The 24,586-nt window shown below is 33.4% G+C and overlaps 2 protein-coding genes across 2 annotated transcripts; both read left to right on the plus strand.

Moving 5' to 3' along the window:
* Nucleotides 1-253: 253 nt before the first annotated feature.
* LOC142631648 (protein MICRORCHIDIA 7-like) lies at nt 254-11,008 on the plus strand. Its single transcript, XM_075805867.1, has 20 exons — nt 254-833; nt 1,587-1,661; nt 1,792-1,826; nt 1,918-1,996; nt 3,878-3,970; nt 4,059-4,143; nt 4,345-4,420; nt 4,689-4,817; nt 5,675-5,773; nt 5,895-5,996; nt 6,775-6,936; nt 7,024-7,119; nt 7,722-7,773; nt 7,848-7,959; nt 8,052-8,122; nt 8,262-8,722; nt 9,373-9,467; nt 9,596-9,683; nt 10,289-10,411; nt 10,530-11,008. The coding sequence occupies exons 1-20, from the start codon at nt 344-346 to the stop codon at nt 10,608-10,610; spliced, it is 2,604 nt and encodes an 867-aa protein (XP_075661982.1). The 5' UTR covers nt 254-343; the 3' UTR covers nt 10,611-11,008.
* A 6,421-nt stretch (nt 11,009-17,429) lies between these two features.
* Nucleotides 17,430-20,396, plus strand: LOC142632098 (TPD1 protein homolog 1-like). Its single transcript, XM_075806518.1, has 4 exons — nt 17,430-17,479; nt 18,179-18,296; nt 18,585-18,653; nt 19,715-20,396. The coding sequence occupies exons 2-4, from the start codon at nt 18,221-18,223 to the stop codon at nt 20,050-20,052; spliced, it is 483 nt and encodes a 160-aa protein (XP_075662633.1). The 5' UTR covers nt 17,430-17,479; nt 18,179-18,220; the 3' UTR covers nt 20,053-20,396.
* The last annotated feature ends 4,190 nt before the right edge of the window (nt 20,397-24,586 follow it).

The following is a 24,586-nucleotide window of genomic DNA, read 5'->3' on the forward strand; positions in this document are numbered from 1 at the left end:
CACTTTAAAATTATGAAATTTTATAATGTCTCAAATTTTAAAGGACAAATTCCAAACACCCAAAAAATATAGAAGCTATAATTTAGATTTTGAAACATTAGAGCGTAAAATTTAAACACTCGCAAACTTTTGAAAAAAATTTAAATTCTAAAATTTTACGATGCATAAAAAAATAAGAAAAAACATTGAACAATTTTTTTTTGCTTTGTTTTTTTTTTTTTTGGTCGTGAAACTATATTTGAATCTCGCATCAAGTAGCAAAGTTTGTTTTGATTTTTTCATTTATTGATTTTTGAATCTCTCTCTCTCTCTCTCTCTCTCTCTCTAAATTCTCTTTCTCTCTATGGATGCGATTGTGAAGAAAGAGATTATAGAAGCAGCGACGAGGGCGTTACAGAGTAGTGGAGGAATTGGAAACGCACCGTTTTTGGGAGGAGCTTTTGACTCGGTGATCGAACTCAGTAGTAGTAGTAGCAGCAGCAGCAGCAGCAGTAGTGAGTCGTCCGACTCGGACGACGGCGGCGATGATGATCACGGTGGTAATGGTAGGAATGGGAGTGGCAACGGTGTCGTTTTGGGGAAGAGAGTGAGGGTTTCGAATGGAGGAGGGGTGGCGATGATGACGACGACGAAGAAGAAGAAGAAGAGAGTTGACGCGTTAGGAGGCGTGATCGTCCCTGCCGGTTTTCTCCAACAGCTTCCTCCTCCGGTTACGGCGGCGACGGCGGCGGAGGTTCCGGCATCGCAGTCGATTGCGAAATGCTCGTCTAAGCAGTTTTGGAAAGCCGGTGACTATGAGGGAGCTCCGTGTTCCGAATGGGAATCATCTACTCGTAATCTCTCTCTCGTTCTCTCTGTGTGTGTGTTTTGTTTGGTTGATGAGAAAATTTGAAGGAAAAGAGAGGAAAGATATGATTTTTTTATGTTGAATTGGATGTGGAAATTGTGAATGGTGTTGTTTTTTTTTTATAGTGGTGAAGTAGGCTTAGTTTGGTAATTATTGTTGACTTATTTGGCTGCATTGATTTTTTTTGTTTTTATTGAACTAATGCATGCAAAATGTTGAACTCTAAATGTTTTGATATGGTAGGTTACAGCAAATTTGTAGTGTTTTCGAGCTATTTTTCTCCAATTGGGAGTGAACATTAATGGAATTCAAATAATGTGGGATTTTAAAGATACATTGAACTTTGATTCAAAAATACAAAAAGATATATACATTTTTTTTTTTTGATAGGGGATTGTGGATTGGTGTTGCATGTGCATTAATAAAAGTGTGTGTGCAATAGCTATGGAGTTAGGGCAATAATGTGGGTTTTGTATGCACTTTACTTTATTTTGTGTCACTAGATGACTGTAGAGCCCGTAATATTTATGACCTTATAGGTTTATTGGTACTATAGTGTTTGAGTATAATTGTTTTACATTATCTTTCTATGAATACAGTTACTGTTTACCGTATGTTTTGAGTAAGTTCATTGTTTTTCATTACCATGATAAGTAAAAGCAGAGCAAAGTTAGTGAAAGCAGTAGGTGTTATACTTGGCAAAGCAACAACTAAATGATATTTCTTTTGAAATCTTCAGTTGGCTTGGATCACGTTAGGGTTCATCCTAAATTTCTACATTCCAATGCAACCAGTCATAAGTGGGCTCTTGGAGGTAAAGCCTTTGAACCAGTTTTGCAAATGTGATTATGTTTTTCCTTAAAATGTGGGACATTGTGAACTTTTTTTTTTTAGTTCACTAAGAGTTACTAGTTCTTTATTGCTCATTGAAATTCTATCTGCAGCTTTTGCAGAGCTTCTGGACAATTCTTTGGATGAGGTATTCTACACATTATGTATATTTTTAATCATTCAACGGCAACACATGCATACATTTCTCACTTGTGGTAACTTCTTCATTTTGATGTCAGGTCTGCAATGGTGCTACATATGTTACCATAGATATGCTTGTAAGTAAGAAAGATGGGAGCAGAATGTTGCTAATCGAAGGTATTATTTTTTCTGTGTTTTCTTTATGTGATTTTTTTCCCTGCAGGACTTAGGACTCTCTGTCTCTCGTATGCATATGGGGAGATCTGGCATCAGATTTTGTGTGCAATCAGTTTTCCTTGTTGGATTTTGACTGAGAGGTTTACCGTTTAATTGATAATCATAATTGGTGACAATTGGAGGTGAACTTGAGGAAGAAAAGTATGATAGCTGGTATAATTAGGTTTTACAGTGTGCCTTAATCTTGTGTGTTCTGTACCCAAAAGAGTAAAGAAGAAGACTTGTTTGTGTTTTGAATTAAGCATGGTTGTTTGGTTTTTATGGAATTCTGAGGGCATGGCCCTGTAGAAAACTATTACATGAGTACCACATGAAGTAGTCTGTTTATTAAGTGGTTAGACTTTTGTATCATGAGTATTACAATTTGTTTTTTACTATTTGATTCTCCCCTTCCCCTCCCATTGGGTCAAAACTCACTCATAAAAAAACTTCATGTTTGACATGACCGATCTGAGATTATGATTCTGATATGCCTTTGAATAGGTAATTCTTATTCTAGCTTACTTTCTGTGACTGTACTTGTCAATGCTGAAATCATTAGAAGGAGTCCCCCAGTCGACCATTTTTTTTTTGTTGCTGAATAACCCTAGTCTACCATTTGATGATGCTTTTTTTACATGGTACTTTGCTTTTACTTGTGAAAGTGTTGCTGCTTTGAATTCTTATTCAATATGTGTGTTACAAGTAAGGGTGTGCACAGTTTGGTCTGGTTTTAGGAGAGGTTTTTGGGCCACACCGTGGGGAATGGTATTCTTAAAATTCAAACTGTTGCCACACCACTGGGTCAAAATTTCAACTACATCAGTGGCCTTTTCCATTGATGTGGTAGTTGCTTCCAACGACTGGTAAGAAAAAGAGGGGAAAACCCACAACCATGAGAGTGAGAGAGTTCAAAAGTTCCAACTCCCACAAAAATCTGAGAATAAATCTGGAGCCAATCTAAAACTAAAGGTTCCGTAACCCACAAGTCACAACACAGTTTCAAAATCCACAAATAAAAAATCCACAGCATTTAGAATCTCAGAAATCAGATTCAAGAAATGAAAAAGTTTACCCTTTAGAGCAGATCTGGAACCCCGTTTCTTTTTCTCTGTTCTTGATAGACCAAAGCCAATCTCTTTGATTTGAAGTTTGGAAGCTTTGCTTTCTTTGAGTTTAAATGCTGGGTGGCGATCAGAGTTTAAGGCGGAGGTGGCGAGTGGCGGCTGGAGTTGAGGAAAAAGGTGAGGGAGGCGAGAAGGGCAAGTAGGTGAGAAGAAATATCTGGGGGCTGAATGTGAGAGTGAGAGTAAGGCTGAAGATTTTTTTTATATTTTATTTTATTTTTATTTTTAAGTATATATATACACATACATGCGCGACCATTGCGGTGTGGTATTTGTCAGAATTTTTGAGAGGGTACCGACAACCACACTGGCCGATCATTGGTACTTCTAAAAAATTCCAGCCACCAGACTGCGCCGTTGGCAGCAGCCTCCAGCAGTGTGGCTGGGTCGGCACCAGTTCAGTTTTTTATTCTGTTCGGTGGCTGTAAGTTACGAGGAATCTTAAGTTGTACCCTTCAAGTTGTTGTGAATTTCAATTGTTCAATTTACTGATTAATTACTTTCAGCCTTTATCATGCTCAGGGCTACTGCTGCTTTTTCCCCCAAGTTAATGAGTAGGTCTATGTGGGATGATTCAGATGTTTAGTTTAGGTTTGCTTTGCTCTTTTCATAAATGTGAGATGATGTTTTAGTACATTAATTTTCCCTGTAATGCTATAATGACATCATTGAGGTGTTTATTTTAGAGTCTCACTTCATTTCAATCCTATTGCAGATAATGGTGGTGGGATGGATCCGGATAAAATGCGACAGTGCATGTCATTGGGGTATTCTGCAAAAAGCAAATTGGCAAATACTATTGGACAATGTAAATCACTAGTTCTGGAAGTGGAGACAAATTTGTGTTATTCTACTGTAAAGAAAGCATAGTAATTTCCTTTGTGTTTGTTTATCAGATGGAAATGGTTTTAAGACTAGTACCATGAGACTTGGAGCAGATGTAATTGTGTTCTCGCGATGTTGTGGAAAAGATGGAAAAAGGTTTGTGCTTGTTTTATTGTGTCTTATTGTTCTTTTTTTTTTTTGTTTTTGGCTTTTCCAGTTGTGGATAGAAAGTTATGCTTCTTTTGCTTATTTAGAAAACAAAGCCGATTTAGTTTATTGGTAGATGACACAATTTTGGTTGCCTTTGTCATTTTATTCTTCTCATGTAACTAATTGAGTCATTTTTGCATTTTTCAGCCCTACACAGAGCATCGGGTTACTGTCCTATACATTTTTGAGGAGCACCAAGAAGGAAGATATTGTAGTTCCCATGGTAATTAATCCCCCCCGGCCACTAACACGGATGTCCAGAGCTCTTCGAGCATCTGACGGCCCCAGGATGCTGGCTAGAATCTCATGAGTACTTGGGAACCACTAGCCAATCTCTTGGGGTATACACATATCTAGTCATATAACTGTGGTTCGCATTATATTAACAATATGTACTATATATCATTATGTAATATGTTAGTATGGTCACTGTAGCACTTATGATACCTCTGCACTTCTGATCATAATTGTTTTGTGGGTGAAATTTCAAGCTTGACTATGAAGGCAAGGAACAAGAATGGAACAAGATTATAAGGTCTTCTCCTGGTGATTGGAGTAAAAATTTAGAAACAATAGTTCAATGGTCCCCATTCTCCAGTGAAGCAGACCTTCTTCGTCAGGTGACTCTTTATACTTATGTAGGAATGGAAATTCTTTGCATTATTATTGGTATTTTCTTCTCCCTGTATCATTTTCCCTTGTTATATATAGAATCTCTTTTTAAACAAAAGCTAGGGAATTCAATGTAATGTTTGTAGGAAGCATAGAAACGTGAGTGACCATTGAAAGCTGATTCTTGGGCCCCAATTAAAAAATAGGTTGCAGATCATTGTTGATCCTGAAGCTATTTCCAGCGTTTGTAGTCATCTAAGAAGCCTCCGTGAGCAAGGCAAAACATGTGTCACTGCTGACATTCCTCAACCACTTGTTGGGACATGAAATGTGCCTTTTAACTTATTTAGCTTAATAAAGCAGATTGGTACATGCATCAACTTGGTTAACTTATGTTGCCAACGATCTTTAGGACAAATGGCATTCCCTAGTGTTTCCAACGGAGACATCTTGGGTTTGAATCTCCAATCCCCTCTTAAAATGTATATGAGGGGGGGGAAAAAAAGCTTGGTTACCTAATGTTATTTTAAGTTGTTTTAGTTGTGGGCCAGCATCAGCTTGGTAATTTTCTTGTACTAAGAATGGGTAATTCCGTATTTATTTTCATGACATGGTTTTGAAAAAAAAAAGAGGGGGGGGGGTTGGTATGTTCTGGTATTTTATTGTTTTCGATAGAATGCTAGTTTGCCATCATCAAAGTTATCATGATTTAGATTCAGTCAATGCAGAATGTCATCTAGTGTTTCTGTTTTATTTTAATATGCTCTGCCAAGTTTCTTTTATTGAAATTTTAAATTACAATTACTCTGCAGGCTGTTATTTATTCACTGATTTATCTGTGATTGATTGTAATTTTTCTTAATAGTTTAACCTGATGAGAACTCATGGCACGCGGATAATTATCTACAATCTTTGGGAGGATGACCAAGGACAGTTGGAACTTGATTTTGATGCCGATCCTCACGTATGTGTCTGATGTCCTGCATCTATTCGTGGATTTTTTCCCCTTTATTTGTTGATTGTGTTATTTGAGCATAATTCTCTTTCTAAGATTCTTATTATTTTTATGTTATGTGATTTGGCAGGACATTCAAATCAGAGGCGTTAACCGAGAAGAGAAAAATATACAAATGGCAAAAGAGTATCCCAACTCTAAGCATTTCCTAACTTATCGACATTCATTAAGAGTAATGTTTGACTTTCTAATGAAATCATCATTTTGTTTTTCTAATTGATGTTTGAATTTTATGATTTTTTAGCCTCTAGGAAGATTTAATGTACCTATTCACATTTTTTTTTTACACTGTTCTCTTATTGCATTTGTAAGCTATCTGGTCTACTTTCCTCTTAAGGCCAGTGGCATTTTTATCTTTACAAAATTGTCACATGCGGTGCTTTACGTATCAAAAGAAAGATGATATTGTTTAAAGAGATTGGAAGATGCTGAGGGACATGGAGAGGTGAAAGGGAATATTATGGATAAGTCCTACTTCTCACATAAAAGGGAATTCTTTGTTTATGTATTTTCCCCCCATTTTGCTGTAATTAACAGAATGCCTTATTAATGGATCATTCATGGGTGAAGGGAAAAAGATTTTTTTGATAATTATTGGAGTTTGTCTCCCGAGTACACAACACCCTGAAAAATTATTCAACGGATTTGTTAACAAATGCAATACCTCCTAATCAGATACATGCTGACATGCAGGAGAAAGCAATAAAAAAGCAGATCAATAGAGGAAGTTTACAGAAATTTTAACTTCTCGAAATTAGGATAAGGTCAATTGGTGCATGAATGTCATACTTATACTTAGATGACAATTTGAAACAAAACGGAAGAATGAAAAATGCAAAAAAAAGTGGAAGATATCATGTAGCTTGATTGAGTTTTTCCTTCTCCCAATCATTTATTCTTTCTTGTTGAATTTTCTGTTTTTAATTATAATATTCCATTTCACTTTCCAGAGTTACGCATCGATTCTCTATCTAAGGCTTCCTCCTAGCTTTCGAATAATTCTCCGTGGGAAAGATGTGGAGCATCACAATATAGTGAATGACATGATGATGTCTCAGGAGGTTACATACCGACCACAACCTAGTGGTGATGGGGTCCCAAAGGATACAAATGTAACACACAAAAAATAATAATTTTGATTTGATATTCTTGTCTGCTGTAGTACATTAATTCTGATTGTATGCAATTATTATTATCAGATGATTGCTGTTGTAACTATCGGATTTGTTAAGGATGCAAAATATCATATTGATGTTCAAGGATTCAATGTTTATCACAAGAATCGGCTTATTAAGGTATGATTTTCTATAATTTCAATATGGAATAATATTGTTTTTTGACAACCCACTCCCCCCCCCCCCCTTCCCTTTTCTTTTCCTTCTCTTTCTTTAAGCTCTTTAAGATTTGACATCCTCACACAAACTGGATCCTTGCATTTGGTATAATGTCTTCCAAACCAAGTCTGTTTTAACAAACAGAACCTTGTTGCTGTTCTTAAGTTGTTGTTGTGTGTTTTTATTTTTTATTTTTTAAATGTACTATTGGTTCTGTTATGTATGAGAAAACCAGTTGAGATGTGTTAATGACTGAAATATTAGAAATTTGAGGAAGGGGTGTGGAGCACAAATAGGAACTTTTTGAAATGGTTGATATAATAGCATTGTGGCAATTTCTTGAAACAGTATTGTTGACCTTCTCCTTGTGTTACTGCTGATTTGATAATTTCAGGTTTCATCAAGTTTTCTACTTATTTTTGGTTTTTCTTTTGGCTTCTGTATTCTTGGAGTTTCTGCATCTTACATGAGTCTGTTTGAGGCATGATAGTCTTTTCATTGTCTGAAATTCAAAATGAGGTTCTTCTTGAAATCGTTGTTAAATAAGGTTTGTTTTTTGCCAGCCATTCTGGAGGCTTTGGAATGCTGCAGGAAGTGATGGTCGTGGAGTTATAGGTATTGTTTTTGCTTTGAAGTTTTAGATTGTTGACTCAAGCTCACTTCAAATGCACTTCATTTGTGCTTTGCAGGTGTATTGGAAGCTAATTTTGTTGAACCGGCTCATGATAAGCAGGGATTTGAGCGTACAACTGTTCTTGCAAGACTTGAGTCACGGTTAATACAAATGCAAAAGAATTACTGGTTTGTTTTTCTTGCCTCTCACTTGACCATTACTAGATTTACTTGCAAAGCTGACATCCTCTTGTCATTACTAATGGCTATATTTCTTTTAGGGGCACTAACTGTCATAGAATTGGTTATGCTGCACGACGTAATAAAAAATTTCTAGCTTCAGCAGACAGTGGTAATTTTATGAATTTCCAGCTTATTAATTTTTTTTCGTTAATTTAAGAACCAAATATGGTGCTTGCTTTACTTATCTGGTGGTGAAATATTTCTAGAATGACACCTTTTCCATCTCTTACAACTTTCTGGCTTTGCAGAAACTTCTCTCGATTCCCTTCCACCCCCATCTCAGTCAAAAAAGAAGAATACTGCCTCAAGCAGCAAGACCCCGTTTTCAAATTTAGAGAAATACTCATCACGGTTAAATCAGAGGTACGGACGAAAAGAATCAGAGAATTTCGAGGGATATGGGGATGGTCATTTGTCAAGTAAGGGGAAAAATAGAGTGAACACTCCTACAAAATCTGGAAAAAGACACGATTTTTCTGAACCATCATCACCTTCTGCAGAAATTGAAAGTGACAATGACGTGCATATAGATCTACCTGAGAAACAATCAAATGGTAGTGGTCATAAGGCATTCCCTGGTATAAAATCTTTTGGGAAAAGTGCCTTGCATACTAATAGAGCATCTTCAATCATGGATGATGCTGAATCTCAGCAAGATTGTGCATCAGGTGGAATAACTGTTCGTCCCTCCATGCAATCCCATTCAAAGGTAATTTTCCAGTCATTCTTTTTGAACTTATTTTGTGTCAAATTAGATGATAATAGAAAGTATGCTAATGCAGACCATTGCTTAATTGTTGCATATTTGGAGATTCTACTAGTGCAGAAGATACCTTTGTTTATCATTGCTAACTTCCATTATGTTCATATTTTTTATAAGATTATATTAATATTTGATATCCAAGTGAAGTGAGGTGTCCATGAAGAGATGTTTAATGCACCAACCACTTTAAAGGGATGGTAGGGAGTTGTTACCCTTGCTTCATGTTGAAAAACGTTTTCCCCTGCACTTATAATATAAAATCTATTGAAGCTTTGTTGCATTTTAATATAATTGGTGGGCCATCATTGGTTCTATTTGATGGATCTTTGGGTTTGAGTCATCCAATTGGTCGTCTTCTATATAGGTCAGTTAATAGAATCTGCAACTCTCAAAGATGTCTTACTGTATTAGGTAAACTAATTTTACAGACAGTCTCTTTATGGTTAAAGTTCAGCATTGGTCTTATAGTTGATTAAGTCTGTGATGTACTCAATTGCTCATTGTTATGAATGAATTACTGATGTTCAGCTTTGGTGCTCAGATGATTCTAAGGTTTGTCCAGATGAGCGTTACTAATGCCTCTGTTGAACTGGCAGGGAGGTGATGTTAATTGTAGTGCACCTTCACCTTCAGACTCTGATTTACGCACTGTGGAACAATTGAAAGAAGAGAATCAAGAGTTGAGGAAAAGGTACTCATTCTGTCATTTATCAAGCATGAGTTATAAATGTTCGATGCATTTTTTTCGTTATGCTCAAACTTAGCTTCCACCCCCTCTCCCCTCCTTTTTTTTTTTTTTTTTTTTTTCATGTGGTGTAGATTTGAGAAAAGGGAGGGAGAAGTTTTAGGTGAATTGCTGCACAATTTGCTGTCTGAAAGAGACAAGTGTAAATCTCTTGAAGCTCAGGTATGCGCCTTCTATCTTGGTAACTATGCTGGAAGACAGAATAATTTTCAAGTAGAAATGGCTCTGTTTTGTTCGGATGATGATTGAATTTTCTTGTACAAAATTTTTCAACTTGGATCAGTGCCTACCATTTATGCATCCAAAGGGAATTTTATTTGTTTTAAAATTTAGTTGGGGGCAATTCCTGTAGGAGGTTTTTTTTTTTTTTTTTGGAATCGTGTAGCAGGTATCATTTGACCTGGCATTCTTTTGGTTGGGGCTTTGATTGAGTTTAGTGGCCTTTTGAATGACCATTTAATCGCACTTCATAATTACACTTGGGTTGGACTTCATTAAGACATATTTGACAAGTGTCTTATAGTTCAACTGGTTGGCACCTCATGGTGTTTCTAGGGTTTCAATCCCCCCTCCCCTAATTATTGAATTATCAAAAAGAAATGAACACCCCCCCCCCCCACCCACAAAAAAAAAAAAAAAAAAGGGACTGTGTACCAGAGTACCACTGTGGGATCTTTATTATACAACATCAGTAAATTTTTCAAAGCTTGCAATGTAATCATTTGGTTATCTTTTAATTTAAAAAAGTCCTTATGCTCTTTGATCAGCTCCTAGCGGCGCAGCAAAAGATTGATGACTTGACCAAGGAACAAGAAAGTTTGATTGACATATTTGCAGAGGAGAGGGATCGAAGGGAGAATGAGGAGCTAAGATTGAAGAAGAGGCTACAGGTTCAGTTCCCAACCAAAAACAAAAAGTTTGGAATTGCATATTTGTATTTTTGTTTGCGACAGTCCCTTTTATTGCATGTGAGGATTACTCATGTGTAGAGCAACGTTGTTTGTGTAGGATGCAAATTCTACCATCGAAGTGTTGCGTGACAAGATAAGGCTGCTAGAAAAAATGCATTCTTCTGTCAGCAAACATTGAAGAAGTCGTGTGTGATGTATAAATAGATACTATGCTCCCTCTGCATCTTTGGCTCGGCAGGCACAAGGGTTTTATGATGACTCGGCTAAACATAACTTAAGCTTCCTAACTTAGATATACGGTCATTCATTTTGTAAAGTTTGTTGACACTAGCCTTTGGTAGCTTGATCACCCCCAATTGTTTTCTCGTAGGCTAATTGGTTAAGTGTACAAAGGCAAAGAAAACAGAGACATGAGCCCTTGGGTTGGTATCCTGAGTTGCAAATGCTGAAGTTGGTGCCAAATTTTGAATCCAAAACGCATGATAGTGCACTGATGTATTTAATATGTGAATGTAATTATTGGTAGTTACACACAGAAAATGGAAAGAGTAGTTTATGAAAGTTTCCATTATTGTATCAAGTATCAAAGGTATATCTAACCATCACATCATTTTCTTTGCAGTATAAATACTGATGAATGGTATTCCAATTTATAAATTGGCAAGGAAAGGGAAGTTTTTATTTTGAGAGGTAAATTGATTATGTGAGAGTGAGAATGTGAGATTACTCAACAAGATTGACATTGAATCATCAATGGGTCAAAGTAGGGAAATTAACTATTATAAAATAGTTCGTAAGTCAAAGAAATCTGTTCTTGTAGTGCTCAGCTGTGCACCCATTTCCATCACGTAATAAAAGCTTTTGCTTTCAGTCAAACAGTGCAATCCAGATCTACTGCCCGTTACAATTTTTTTTGAAAATACACGTAGATGAAAGAGTACATGAAAATACGCGTAATGTTGTTTACAAATTGAAAATGTGTTTAAACACAGTTACCAAACATTCCCCTAGTTGCTAGCAAGAGTTTGAACTTTGAACTAGTGAAATATGAACGGAACATTTTATTTTTATTTTTTCATGACTTTTAAAAATATGGTTTGGTGTGATTAGGGTATGATAAAAGTGGTGTCGATGATGAAATAAAATATGCCAATGGTTGTGAACAACATTATATTTTCAATATTACTCATTAATGCTATCAATTCTACATTAGATAACCAACATTTTGTCCATTGGAACGAAAATGTAGGAATAAGATTGTTCGAGTATATTTGGGGGTGGAGGGGGACTTCTCCCTTACACCTTAGTCCAAATAGGGTTATAAATGAGTAGAGTTGAGTTGAGTCAAGTATTTGTCATTTAATTATATTTTCAAACAAGAGTTGAGCTCAAACCTATCATCAAGCTCAAATTAAGATGACATGTTTAAAGTTGATTTATTATTTGTTGAATAAGTTTGAGCTTTATTCATGATTTTTTTTTGTTTAGTTTATTCTTTAATTTCTATTTTACCTATCAAAAGAAATTAATTTATTTTTACCCTATACAAATAGTAAAATGCCATAAGTAAAATTTGTTATCGCTTCACAATTAGTAATTAAATTATAGTTTAATTATGATAATAGTTATGCTTTATATATATATATATATATATATATATATATATATATATATATTATTTTGTTAACTAATCCATGCATACAACAAATGTTGTTAAATCTACAATAACTTCATATTCCCACACAAGTTGAAAACAAATGTATTGTAAAATAGTACAATCAAACATAATAGAATTTTTATTGGTTAAAAATATAAAATAAAAAGATCTATTAATTCAAATATTCAATAGAATACATTGGGTTATATTTTTGAGATCTTAATCTATTAAATTTTTTTGTTATTGTTCAATAATTTTAGTTTAATATGTTCTTTTTTTTTTTCCTATCACTTATTCTTTATAAAAAAACAATCTTTTTCTTTTTATCTTAATAAATGTTTTAAATCAATCCCGAAAAGTTGTTATAACTTACAAGTCAACTGCAACACTATGATTGTTTTTTCCTAAAAAGGTAAATAAATCTTATCAATAAATAAAATCGAATTGAGCGTGATTCTTGTTAGAACACAGATCACACAAGTTCAACAATGGTGGAATGAAGTTGTTGCTTCTTGCACTTCCAGGAAATTAAGGAGTCTCCTAAGAACGCACAGAATCCAGAAATGATATCCACACAAGCAGCCCAATTTGCATCACAATAGCTCTTTAGCTGTAGCTCAGATTGCGAAGACAAGAATAATAAGTATTTGACAACCTTATAAATTGCTTGAATAAATTGCTTGAAGATGAGTCATCTGGAGTGCTTTCATAAATTGACTTAGCTTGTGAACAACATAGCTGATATCAAGCCTTGTCAACGTCAAATACATGAGTTCCCTACCGTTCTCCTTAGCAGCATCTGGAACATCATCTCCATTTGCACTACTCAATTTGACAGATTGGTCCATGGGAACATTTCTTTTCAAAGGAGAGTTGTCAAAATATTAAATGTTTTCCAAATTTGTTTTTCCCCAAAACCGCCCATTCCAACACTTTGAAAAAGAATAAATTTCTTCACTTTCTAACCATAATCTTGGTTCCTCATCGTGCTTTTCGTAAGTGACATGATGTCTTATACCACTTGAAAACTCCAGTGTCGTTTGGGGCAATTGAGAGATGCAGGTTTGGGGATTATTCAATTGTGTATAATTTTGGAGTTTATGTCCTTAGAGGTGGTCATGGCCGTTCATGGAAGAGGGGACAAGGTAAAGATGGGAAGGGAAAAAAATGATAAAAAAGAGAGATTTTTTTAATGAGAGAAAATATAGAAAATAATAATAATTAAATTGAATAAAGAGAAAAAAAAAATTTGAGCCTATGGTTGTAGCATTAAAGTTGTGAATCATGCTATGGTCATAATTTTTTTACCACCTAATTCATAAGTTTTTTAACATCACCGCACACTCTTGGTGTGATGACCATTCCACAAGTATAAGTGCTTGTGGAGTGTGAGGGTAAGAGCTATGACTCAAATCTCCAAAAATGAGTTTTATATATATATATATTTAGATTAGGTTATAATAGAATTTCTATTTCGTATAAAAAAAAAAAACTTGTAAAAAAAACAAGTATTCTTTTTTTGAGATAAAAGAAAAGAATTTCAAATTAGGTTAGAATAAAATTTCTATCTTGTACCAAAAAAATTTGTAAAAAATCAAGTGCTCTTTTCTTTTTCTTTTTTTTCTTTTTTTGAGATAAAGAAAAGAGTTTCATGGTCAAATCTTTTACTTGACAATAAATAATTTTTATTAATTGATCCAACTAACAACAAGAACTTATAATAATAATAATAATTACAGTTGAAGCAAAGCGTTGAAAAACTCCTCACCTCTGAACTTGCTCCATTAAACCCACATATTCATATTTGGTTCCTTGATACTGACCACCCAATGCCAAACAATTTCAAGTTGACCCATCTTTGAGAACCAAATTTTTTTCCCTTGGGACCACAGTTTGTTGCGTGGGCAATCGATGTTACATTCATTCAGTACCCTGAAAGGGAATGAATCCCATCTGTACACAAATACCTCGAAAGAGAAAAAGGTTGTGGGCCTGTATTATAAAAAAATCATTCTCTAGTGACATTCTACGAATATCAACTATAATGCACTCAAACAAAAAATTCTTGTTTCTCCAATCATTACCATGTATCAAAAATGTATTTATCATATCTATTAATCAATATATAAATCATTACTCTTATGATATGCGAGTTTTATAAATTTAGACATTATGAGAAGAAAGATGCATGTAATAATTGATTTTAGTTTGTGTCTAAGTCTAGGAGTTGTAAAATCTTTTGTAATTTTGCATCAGACAATACAACACTGGCGGCTCTACTTATATGTGAGGGTGACCACCCTCACTTGTCCAAAAAAAAGAACTTATATATGCAAAAAAAAATTATATAGATAATTATATTAAATTAATATATTCTGGGACTATCCTGACTTGAAAATATTGTATATATATACTTTAAAAAAATATATTACTTACTAAATTAACTTATTTTGATCACTCTAATAAAAATGTTGAACACTTTTACTTGAGAATCATAAGAATTTGAGTTCAATAAATATAAGAATAATGCTACATTCACAATATTTTCACCGTAAATTTTATGTGGTAAGCTATTACTAATTCTAATTCGGGTTCAATATTGACATGTTTTACCCACCAATAATAGGCTCTCGACTTGTTGCATAAAATTTGTTATGAAATTATTGTGGTCACTTTATTATTCTCATATTAGTATTTTCAATTTGCATTTTATCTTTTATTAGTCTATTTTTTTTCTTATTTTCTTTGTTAATACAAACAATTGTAATATTTTATGTATTTGCGTGTTTTTTTGTGAAGTTAATATATTCAAATTATCTCTTTACTAAATTTTGTTAGTGACCACTCTAAAAAAATTTCTAGAGCCACTATTGCAATACAAAATAGAAAAATGGCTCAATTTTAACGTCAAACTTCAAAATCACCTACATTAGTCAACTTTGTAAATTTAAATTGACGTTATTTATTTTGTATTTGATTTTTTAAATTATTTATTTATATATTTCAAGAATGAAAGTAAATAGTAGTTATTGTATCTGAAGAAAGAAACAATTAATATTGTGTAATGTGATAAAAGTATTTTTGAAAACGAGTCATTTTTCAAGAAGTATTTTCTATAAAACTATCTAATTTTCTAGAAAACGAGTCATTTTTCAAAAAGTATTTTTTATAAAATTATCTCATTTTTTAATGTTTGATAACAACTTTAAATGAGTTGAAAAACAATCTCCTAATTTTCTTTATTTAGCTTGCTGTGAGATATAGTTGTTTTCCAAAAAAATTTAATGGAAAACAATCTCTAAAAATAAGCCATACTTTTTATGTTGACCAAAAATAATTTTCCTTTCACTCATCTTTTCTTATGCTACCAAACATTAGAAAATATGAAAAACTATTTTTAAAAATAATCATGATATGTAAGAGATAATTGATTTTCTCAAATCACATAAATGAATATTAAAATAAATATGATATGTTTTATAAAAATATCCAACAATTTTTATATTAAAATAATCATGATTTTTTATCTGTACTTGTACTTTAAGTTATTGGATACATTCTTTTTTTAAAAAAGTTATTGGGTATATTTCCAATTCTGTTATTTCCATATACCTTGTGGGCCTATAGTGATGACCAAATCCGTACATGTACTGTTTTCCTTTCTTGTTACATCATAGTGTAGACGTGTGCTCTTATGTCACGTGCCAATTAAAACAAAGAAATGAATTGCATTATTCTTTTTTTATGAATTTCAGTTTAACATACAAGTGGTAAAGAAAATTTAAAGTTACCGTTTATGCACCTTGTCCTAGATGTGGAATATATCAAATTTTGGGTTTATACAAAAATATCTATTCTGACCCGGGAAGGAATTTTGTGGTCAATCAAGGATTTGGCATAGAAGAAGGCAATAGATATTGGAAATGAGAGCAAAATTGAAAAGACATACTTGTGAGGAGAAGAAATTAATGAAACATTAGAGATGCTGTAGATTTGTAGTAATCTAAATATGTACAAGATTGATGGCATGTTTGTTGCACTAAATATGAATTTATTACAAGAATGATAAGTTTGAATATCAGTAATAAAATGTATTGTAATAGAACATCTAAACATATTTATAAGTTTAATTGCAAATTGTAACATAAGATAAAATTTAAGATTTATTTTAGGAAATATTATTTCCTAAAAAATACTATTTCATAAAAAATAACATTTCATAAATTTGAGAGAGAGAGATGAGTTATTTTTTTATGATTTTTTATTTTCATAATTATTGTTGCATATGAAAGTTTGTTTATTTTGAAATATATTAATTTTATAAATTATTTCATTTTTTTATATATAAGATAGAAATCTACTCTAACATAATATAAATGTATATGTGTGTAAAACTCTTTTTTGGAGACTTGAACCCTGACCCTTGTCCTCCACATCCCACGAGCACTTAGGGCCCATTTGGTAGACTGTAATAGACACTGTAATGTAATAGATATTTCTATAGCATAACTATTCGGTTGTTTGGTTATGTTTTTATTACAATGAATAGTTATTTCTTATGAATAACTATTCTTCAAAATGAAAAATAATTATTTCTTATCAAAAGTACTGAATATCTATTTTTTCACCTTATATAATATATTTTTAAAAAAATTTCCTAAAAAGCCATTAGTTGCCACATCTTCAAAAGGAAAGAAAATAATTTTTCTTCTTGTTAATTATTAGCTTTATTTTGAACACACTAAAATACACTTATTTTAGAAAATTTGACTTAAAAATAATTTAGAAAATAACTATTCTTTTTCAAAAATACTGAATATCTATTTTTCCATCTTATCTAATAACTTTTTAAAGAAATTTGCTAAAAAGCCATTAGTTTCCTAAATTTTCCTTATTATTAATTATTAACTCTACTTTAAACACCCAAAATTCGACTTAAAATTAATTTAACTACACCTTCTTTTTATACTTTTAAAATTGTTAATGCACGTTTAGGATTCTAACTTGACCCATCCCACTCTCTAGAACATCAAAATCATAGTAACCAAACCCCTCCTAACAACCCCTTTTAACCCATAATCAACCCCCACGTAATGCAATGCTCTCTCTCTCTTTCTTTCTTTCAAAGGGTCCCACATCCCCACCCTAAATTGCGAGTCAGCCAATCATTACCCAATAAACCCATCATTCCCACTTTAAACCCCAAACCCCACGTGCATCCTTAACCCTAGTTAACCCCTTAACCCAACCGCCTCAAAACTCTTAAACACCCCCCCCCCCCCCCCCCCCCCTAAAAACCTCACTATAAATACCCATACAAACCACAAAATCACAAACCCACCTTTTTCCACTGCCTCTCGTCCAAACCCCAAATTCTCAAACCCAAAAAGGTTCTCTCTCTCTCTCTCTCTCTCTCTCTCTCACTCTCTCTCTCTCTCACATATATTAATATGGATTTTCAGGCTGCTTTAACATTGTGTTGTACTGTATGTTTTGTCATTTGTGGCTTAAGCACCACCACCATATCCCACTCTGCCATGTTTGTCTCTCTCTCTCTCTCTCTCTCTGTGTGGACCTTTTCTTAGCTTTCTCTCTCTCTCTTTTGTTCTGCTTTTGCATGCACAAACACACTCTAAAAAACCCACCTCACTCTCTGCGCTCTCTCTAGCTGTTCACTTTGTCTACTCTCTCTCACTCTCAGTACTATCAATTTATATGGGGTTTCACTCTTAGTTTCTTTCTTAAAATTGTTTTTTCAAAACACTTTTTCAGACTGTTTTTCCTTTTCGCTTTGTGATGGGTTTTCAAATCGCCGTCGTTTTGAGCTACTTCTTGTTAGTGTAAAAAGTCTTTGTCTATAGACCTTCAAAAGCCTAGTCGTCCACCATCACCACCCGTGAGTTTTGGACATTGTTTTTTCTCTTTTTTTACTCTTTTTAGTTGTCAAATCTAAGCCCTTCTTTTGCTCAGATCGACGGCTCTGCTCTAATTCCTGTACTTGATTTTCATTGATGTGATATATATGCATATTTCATCGCGGCTTTATTGACCATATCACTTCGTCGTTGTTGTTGTTGTTGTTGTTTTAGAGAGCAATTTGGCCGAGTTGCTGTCTGAGTCACAAGGAAAAGATGAAGAGAGAGTTGAAACTCGCTTCGTTGTTGTTGTTGTTCTTCTTAGCTGCTGCTGCTTTTGTTGTTGTTTCTGGTTTGCTTCTATATTCCTCTTTCTTTCACTATTATTCTATTTAATTGAAAAGAAAAAAAAAACAATGTTTATTACATTCTTTGTTTTTGTATTTATGTTACTTTTTTATTATAATAATATTTTAATGTTTCAATAATTTCTGTGGGTTTGGTACTTATGGTTCCTCTTTAACAAAACACAAGGGACCTCTGTGTTCTCTTCTATATCAAATTCAATTTCCTTCTTATTTTGGCAACCAAAAAAAAAAAAAAACAAATAGAATTTAATCTCTAATTTTTGTTTTTTAAGGTGTGGAGAGCTCAATAATCTTTCAAGGAAAAACCAATATCATCAAGCTTCCACATCGCAAGCTTCTGGGTGAGATTTGAATTCCTAATTAATTTTTTTGGTTTTTTTTTTTATCAAAAAATAATATTTGGGAAATTTGTTTAGATGTCAGATGTGCACGGCTGAATTATTTTATGGGTTAGGCTATAAACGTGTGCACGAATTGTTAAATTAGAACTGGACCCCTCATGCCTAGGAATATTATTAGGACTATTTAGCACTGTTTGGAATATCTTCTTGACAAGATCCCAAATATCCCTGACCTTTTTATACCCATTTGTTCTTCTTCTTCTTCTTTTGGGTCTGTGTGTGTATGTGTCACTTTTTAAATTTTTTAGTTATTTTTTTTGAATGGGATTGGTTTGATTGATTAGCTTATAGCTTATAATAGCCCATCTAGAATCTAGGTAGGTGCTGTGCGCATTGTGCCTAGTGGAACCAGGCGCAAATTAGCAACCCATCTCTTAACTTTGTGTGTGCTAGCTAGCTGTCACCTTGACAATGTTTCTTTGAATTGTAAATTGAATATGACTTCAATAGGGGTCTCTTTTATTTATATTTTTTTAAAATGTGTGAAAAGTGTAAAAAGATGTATAATGTTGTTTAAATTATTATACTAAATGGGGTCTTAATTTTAGTGCAAACATTGCTATTATTATCATGTTAAAAAATTTTCATAATTTTTTGTTTTTGGGGTACAATTATTGAGTTGAAAAAGTGTAATTATATCAATGAATATTTGTTAACAATTTTTTCAACGACTTGGTTGAAATAAAGTTGGGATATGTGGAAAAGCAAAGTGGCAAAGTTGACCCTACCGCATTGGCCTTTTGGGGTTCCTTTGTCTGTTTCTCATTTAATTTACACACTATACCTCCCGTGAATTCACCTCCAAGAAAGTGTATTTTGTCTGTAGATGATGTAACCCAATTGAAAATTAAAGTTTGGTGGGTGTGTGTTCACATTTTTAATGCTTTATAGTTTATACTTTATTAATAGTGTGTGTGTCATTAATATTATAAGCCGTGTCCTTTCACTATCCAGAATTTATTGCAAAGATCCCTTTTCTTATTTGTTCTTGCTTTACACAGCAATGGTGGAACCAAACCGAATATTTGGCGAAAAGTGTACCAAATCGGACATTGTGGTGAACCAAGGCCCCACTGCTCCACTGCCTAGCGGTATTCCCACCTACACAGTTGAGATATCGAATGTCTGCGCTACTAGTTGCAACATTGCTGCCATTCACTTGAAGTGTGGGTGGTTCAGCTCAGCCAAGCTCATCAACCCCAAAGTTTTTAGGAGGCTTGGATTTGATGATTGCCTTGTTAATGATGGCAAGTCTTTGGGTGTTGGTGAATCTCTTTCTTTTCAGTATGCCAATACTTTTTCTTACCCAATGTCTGTCTCTTCAGTAGCATGTGTTTAGTATAAAACTAAAGAACATTATAGTTTTTGCTACCCCAACCCAAACTATACGTTTACATTCATATAATACAAAGCAGGACAAGGTATAGTTAAAAAAAAAAAAAAAAAAAAAACTCAATACCCTTGTCTTGCTTTGGCTTTATATGTTTGTTGGGGTTTATTTCTATTTCTGGGGCTTTTGTATACTGTAAAGGGGTCTGGTTTGGATTGAGGGATAGGAATTTGGTGGATAATGACTGATGTATTTGTTTTGGAGTGGATACACGTTTGTGATATAGAACACATGGTGGTAGTATTACACATATATGGAATTTTACAATGCGAGATTTGAGACTGTGATTAGAGGGAATATTTTGTTTGTCTTGTTTCACGATGAGGATGTGGTAAACAGCATATTACATATATATAGTCGAATTATGCTTGATTCTGACAGTTTCTTTTTTGCTGTCCATTGTTTTTGGACGGGTAACAACTCTATGTGCATGATGACAATTTGCTTGTGGTGGTGGCCTCATGTTTGTACTGTCTGTCTCTCATTTGTCCCCATTGTTTTTGTTTATTTGTTTTGGTATTCCCTACAACAATGATATTCAATGCCTGGCCCGTTGGATAAAGTTGTGTCCATAATTTGCTATTAATTAATCTTATTAAAAAGTGAGGCTATAAAAAAAACATATATTTGCAATTGGATTAGGTAAGACAATTAGATTGGAGGACTAATAATAGACTTTAAAATGGATATTGAGGACAATCAATTGGTTGTTTGGCAAGTTTCTACTTGTCATGTATAGAAAGTTGAAAATGTATGGTGTATCGACTATCCAATCATATACATCTATACTAATTGTACTTTTGGGCGTACAAAAATGTTAAAAAGAAGGAAATTTGGGTCACACTCCAAATCACAAATAGACCTGGTCTCATGGATATTCAACAGCTCAATTTTGCCATCCTTTTTTAATTCTAGGGGTCTGTTTGGTTGGGAAGATGGAAAAGTGGAAGGATGGAAAATGGCGAAAGGATGGAGAAGTGAGAGGATAAAAAATATTTTAGTTTCCCTTATTTGTATTTGGTTGGGAGGGTGGAAAAAACTCAATACCCGTATCTTGTTTCGGGTTTGTATGTTAGTTGGGGTTTATTTCCATTTCTGGAGCTTTTGTATGCTGTAAAGGGGTCTGATTTGGATTGAGGGATAGGAATTTGGTGGATAATGATTGATGTATTTGTTTTGGAGTGGATATACCTTGTGATATAGACCACATGGTCATGGGTCAAATCTCAAATAGACCTGGTCATGTACCAGGGTACAATTTCATGGATTTTCAACAGCTCAATTTTGCCATCCTTTTCTAACTCTAACTTTTGCATTTATTTTCTTCTCAAAAAAAAAAAAAAAAAAAAGCTTTTGCACATTTCTTTTTGGAAAAATATGTTTAGTTAAAGTTGGCGTTGCAATGGAGTGGGGCATGAATAGATCATGAGTGTGAGAATGTTAAAATCTTAAATGATAAATTATAGGTGAGATGTGGATGAAAAAATATTATATATATATATATATATATATATATATATATATAAATACTTTAAATAATAAAATATATAAACCTCTGGGGTGGAATGGGTCAAGAAGGATGGGACTAGACTAGCAAAACCTATTCTTGCCTAAAATGGAGTCGGACAACGTGAAACATGAAGAATGTGGAATTTTTTACATCCCTGAAAAAAAGTTCTTCGTGACAACTTTTAGAAGTTTGTCTTCGAACCCATATGTTTAATTTGAAAAGGGTTAGATTGGGTTTGCTTTCTTCCATCTATCAAAAATGGATTGTAGCCAGTTCGATGCAGCTCAATACAAACCTGTACTGGTCCTTTCCAATTTACTGTGAAATCCATCATCCGGCCCAACCAAAATCCCATGTTTTTTAAAAAAGAAAAAAGAAAAAGAAAAAAGCCAATGCTTTTGTTTTGACTAATGCTATTGTTTTCAAAGTAGTACAAACATTATGCTTATATTTAATAAAATAAAATATAAAAAATAGCCGAAATATTTTACTTCCACAAGTTTGTGGCTCCAGTACTGTGTTGGAGTGAATAAATTGGTAATTTTACATAAGTTCTTAAGTTAGCCATTCCTTTGTTTAGATATGAACTAAGAAATTAACAAATTAGACACTATAGCTCTAAAAAGTAACAAATTAAACAGAAGGTTTAAACCTCATTACCTTTAATAACTTCAGGGTTGAATTTGTAACCTTTTTGAAATAATAAGGTATAATTTGCTACTTTTCAAAACTTCAACCATGTTGGTGTCACAACATATTTCTACCTACAAACTTAACACGTTGTTGTTAAAACTATATGCATATGTCTAAAACAACTCGTTTGATTATGTTGTAAGGGTTGTATTATGCACATCAACACATATACATTCCAAACCTAGGCTTCTTAAATCATCTAATTAATACAGGACAATTACTTAATGTGGGGAAGCATTGAGTGTCCATAAAGATCAGATAGCTAGCTTCATTGGTGTTTTATATAACCCAATCAAGATATTTTAGGGGCAAAATGTCATTGACAATGTGATGCAGGCCGAGATCTGATAGGTTGGCTAAATCAAATATTAAATCAAATGATTAAGATGAATAGTTTTGGGATGCCACTTAACTGCTACTAATCGTGGATGTCACTTAACACTACAAAGTCACACACTTGATTGTTAGGAGGAATTGCTCAACTCCTAAGGAAGGACACTTGCAAATAATTTTATGAATAAAATTTCTTTGCTGTCTTCTAATTTCTCATTGATATTTACTGGTGAATATATTGCATGTGAAATAAATATTTACAATTAAATGCTTCACAACTTCCAACATAAATGACAACTCTCTAGATTGATTTCACATCATCTTATGATCAAATTTATTACGCTGGAAGTTTGGAACAACTACTAGCAAGACTCATAATTAACTTTGACTGAATAATAAAGCTAAATAAAAAGACAATTGGACTTATAAATAAATGACACATGTCGCTTACGTGGCTGCCACATAAGTTGTCACTATGCTCTATATCATAGTGATGATAGCAAAATTAAAGATTTGAAGAGAAAAATCATATCATGGAATCCTAAAATGAAACTTATGGTGGGAAAGCATTCAGAAAGAGGCTCAGGTAGGCTTAGTTGACTATAGTCTCAATATCACTGACCTAAATACAAACCTACTTGGCATGCCATCTAGTGAAAGTAAAAACGACTTTATGATTTGTTCATCCATAACATTGTCAGCACACTAAATTTAAGGATTAGCAAACTAAATTCAAGGCTTATTTTTATTATTTACAATTTTTTATTTCTGTTAATGGGTACTCAAAGATTAGCAAACTAAATTCAAGGCTTCAATTGTAACAATTATTACAAATATTATTATTTAACAAGCATTCCATTGACACCATGAAAAGCAAGACCTCATACCTACAATCTTAGTCTTCGACCAATCCCCACTAAATGCTTTAACAAGACTAGTGGCATTTTTTGGGTTTCTTGCTTATAATTATGGTGTTAGAAGCATTTCCTAATGATCTCAACCCAACATCTTTTCTAGCTCACTCAAGAAGAATATAATCAGGATTACAATTACAAATTATCTTTTATATTTTAGGGCTTCCATGGGGCCCATGGCCCTTAAATAATATCCTTGACCTTGAGTCTTGACATTGACAGACCCCAGTTTGCAAGTTGCAACTTGCAAGTCCCATAAAAGATATGGTTCAGAAATATATACTTGATCTCCTTAATATCATGCTACATTTCTCAATATTTTTGCATTCATGAGTCACCTACTCCAATAAACAATCTGCCATTCAGTGTGATTTAATCTTGTGATACAGTTTCTTCCTGGATTCGTTCATGAAGAAACTTTTCATCAAGGAAAAGACCAAAGACACATAAATTCACATTTTGTGTGTTCGTACAATGACTAAGATTTACTCTATGATTATTAAATGCATAGTATTTTGTTTTAATAAATTCAAGCAGTATTGCTATTCTGATCTCTTCTCAAGTGGCTCAGAAATTGTTGTACGAAGGGTGGTATCAAAGGATGCTCGATCTATTATGAGTCCAAAAAGAGAGAGATAGGGAGAGGAGTCCGTACTTCATTTCAAAGAAACTTCATTAAAAAAAACTTGCTTTTTTTTTTTTTTTGGGAGTAATGTTATAACTTATAATGTGGCAAGTGGCAACCTTTTTTTTTAAATTTGGATCCACTGTTGATATCTTTTTTTTTTCTTTTTTCTTTTTTGTAATTTCCTAATAACTATTCACTATATTAGCTGTCTGTAAAAAAATTTGTAAAATAGTTTTTGATTTTAGCATTTTTCATTTTTGTTAGAAAATAGCCAAATTAGCCATGGCCACCTCAATTGTATTTAGTGAGAACTCGATTTTACAAACTTCGAGTTCTATTCCAAAATAGGGCTTTTCAAAAATAAAAATACTATGTCTACAATATTTTTACAACAAATTTTAAATG

Source organism: Castanea sativa, chromosome 4 (assembly GCF_040712315.1).
Source record: "Castanea sativa cultivar Marrone di Chiusa Pesio chromosome 4, ASM4071231v1".
In the NCBI taxonomy this organism is placed as follows: Eukaryota; Viridiplantae; Streptophyta; class Magnoliopsida; order Fagales; family Fagaceae; genus Castanea; species Castanea sativa.

Excerpts from the sequence above, each read along its gene's own strand:
- LOC142631648 (XM_075805867.1), top strand. The coding sequence starts at position 344 with ATGGATGCGATTGTGAAGAAAGAGATTATAGAAGCAGCGACGAGGGCG. Across the intron at positions 834-1,586 it reads CGAATGGGAATCATCTACTC|TTGGCTTGGATCACGTTAGG; the intron begins GTAATCTCTCTC and ends TGAAATCTTCAG. Across the intron at positions 4,144-4,344 it reads TGTGGAAAAGATGGAAAAAG|CCCTACACAGAGCATCGGGT; the intron begins GTTTGTGCTTGT and ends TGCATTTTTCAG.
- LOC142632098 (XM_075806518.1), top strand. The coding sequence starts at position 18,221 with ATGAAGAGAGAGTTGAAACTCGCTTCGTTGTTGTTGTTGTTCTTCTTA. Across the intron at positions 18,297-18,584 it reads TGCTTTTGTTGTTGTTTCTG|GTGTGGAGAGCTCAATAATC; the intron begins GTTTGCTTCTAT and ends TTGTTTTTTAAG. Across the intron at positions 18,654-19,714 it reads TCCACATCGCAAGCTTCTGG|CAATGGTGGAACCAAACCGA; the intron begins GTGAGATTTGAA and ends TGCTTTACACAG.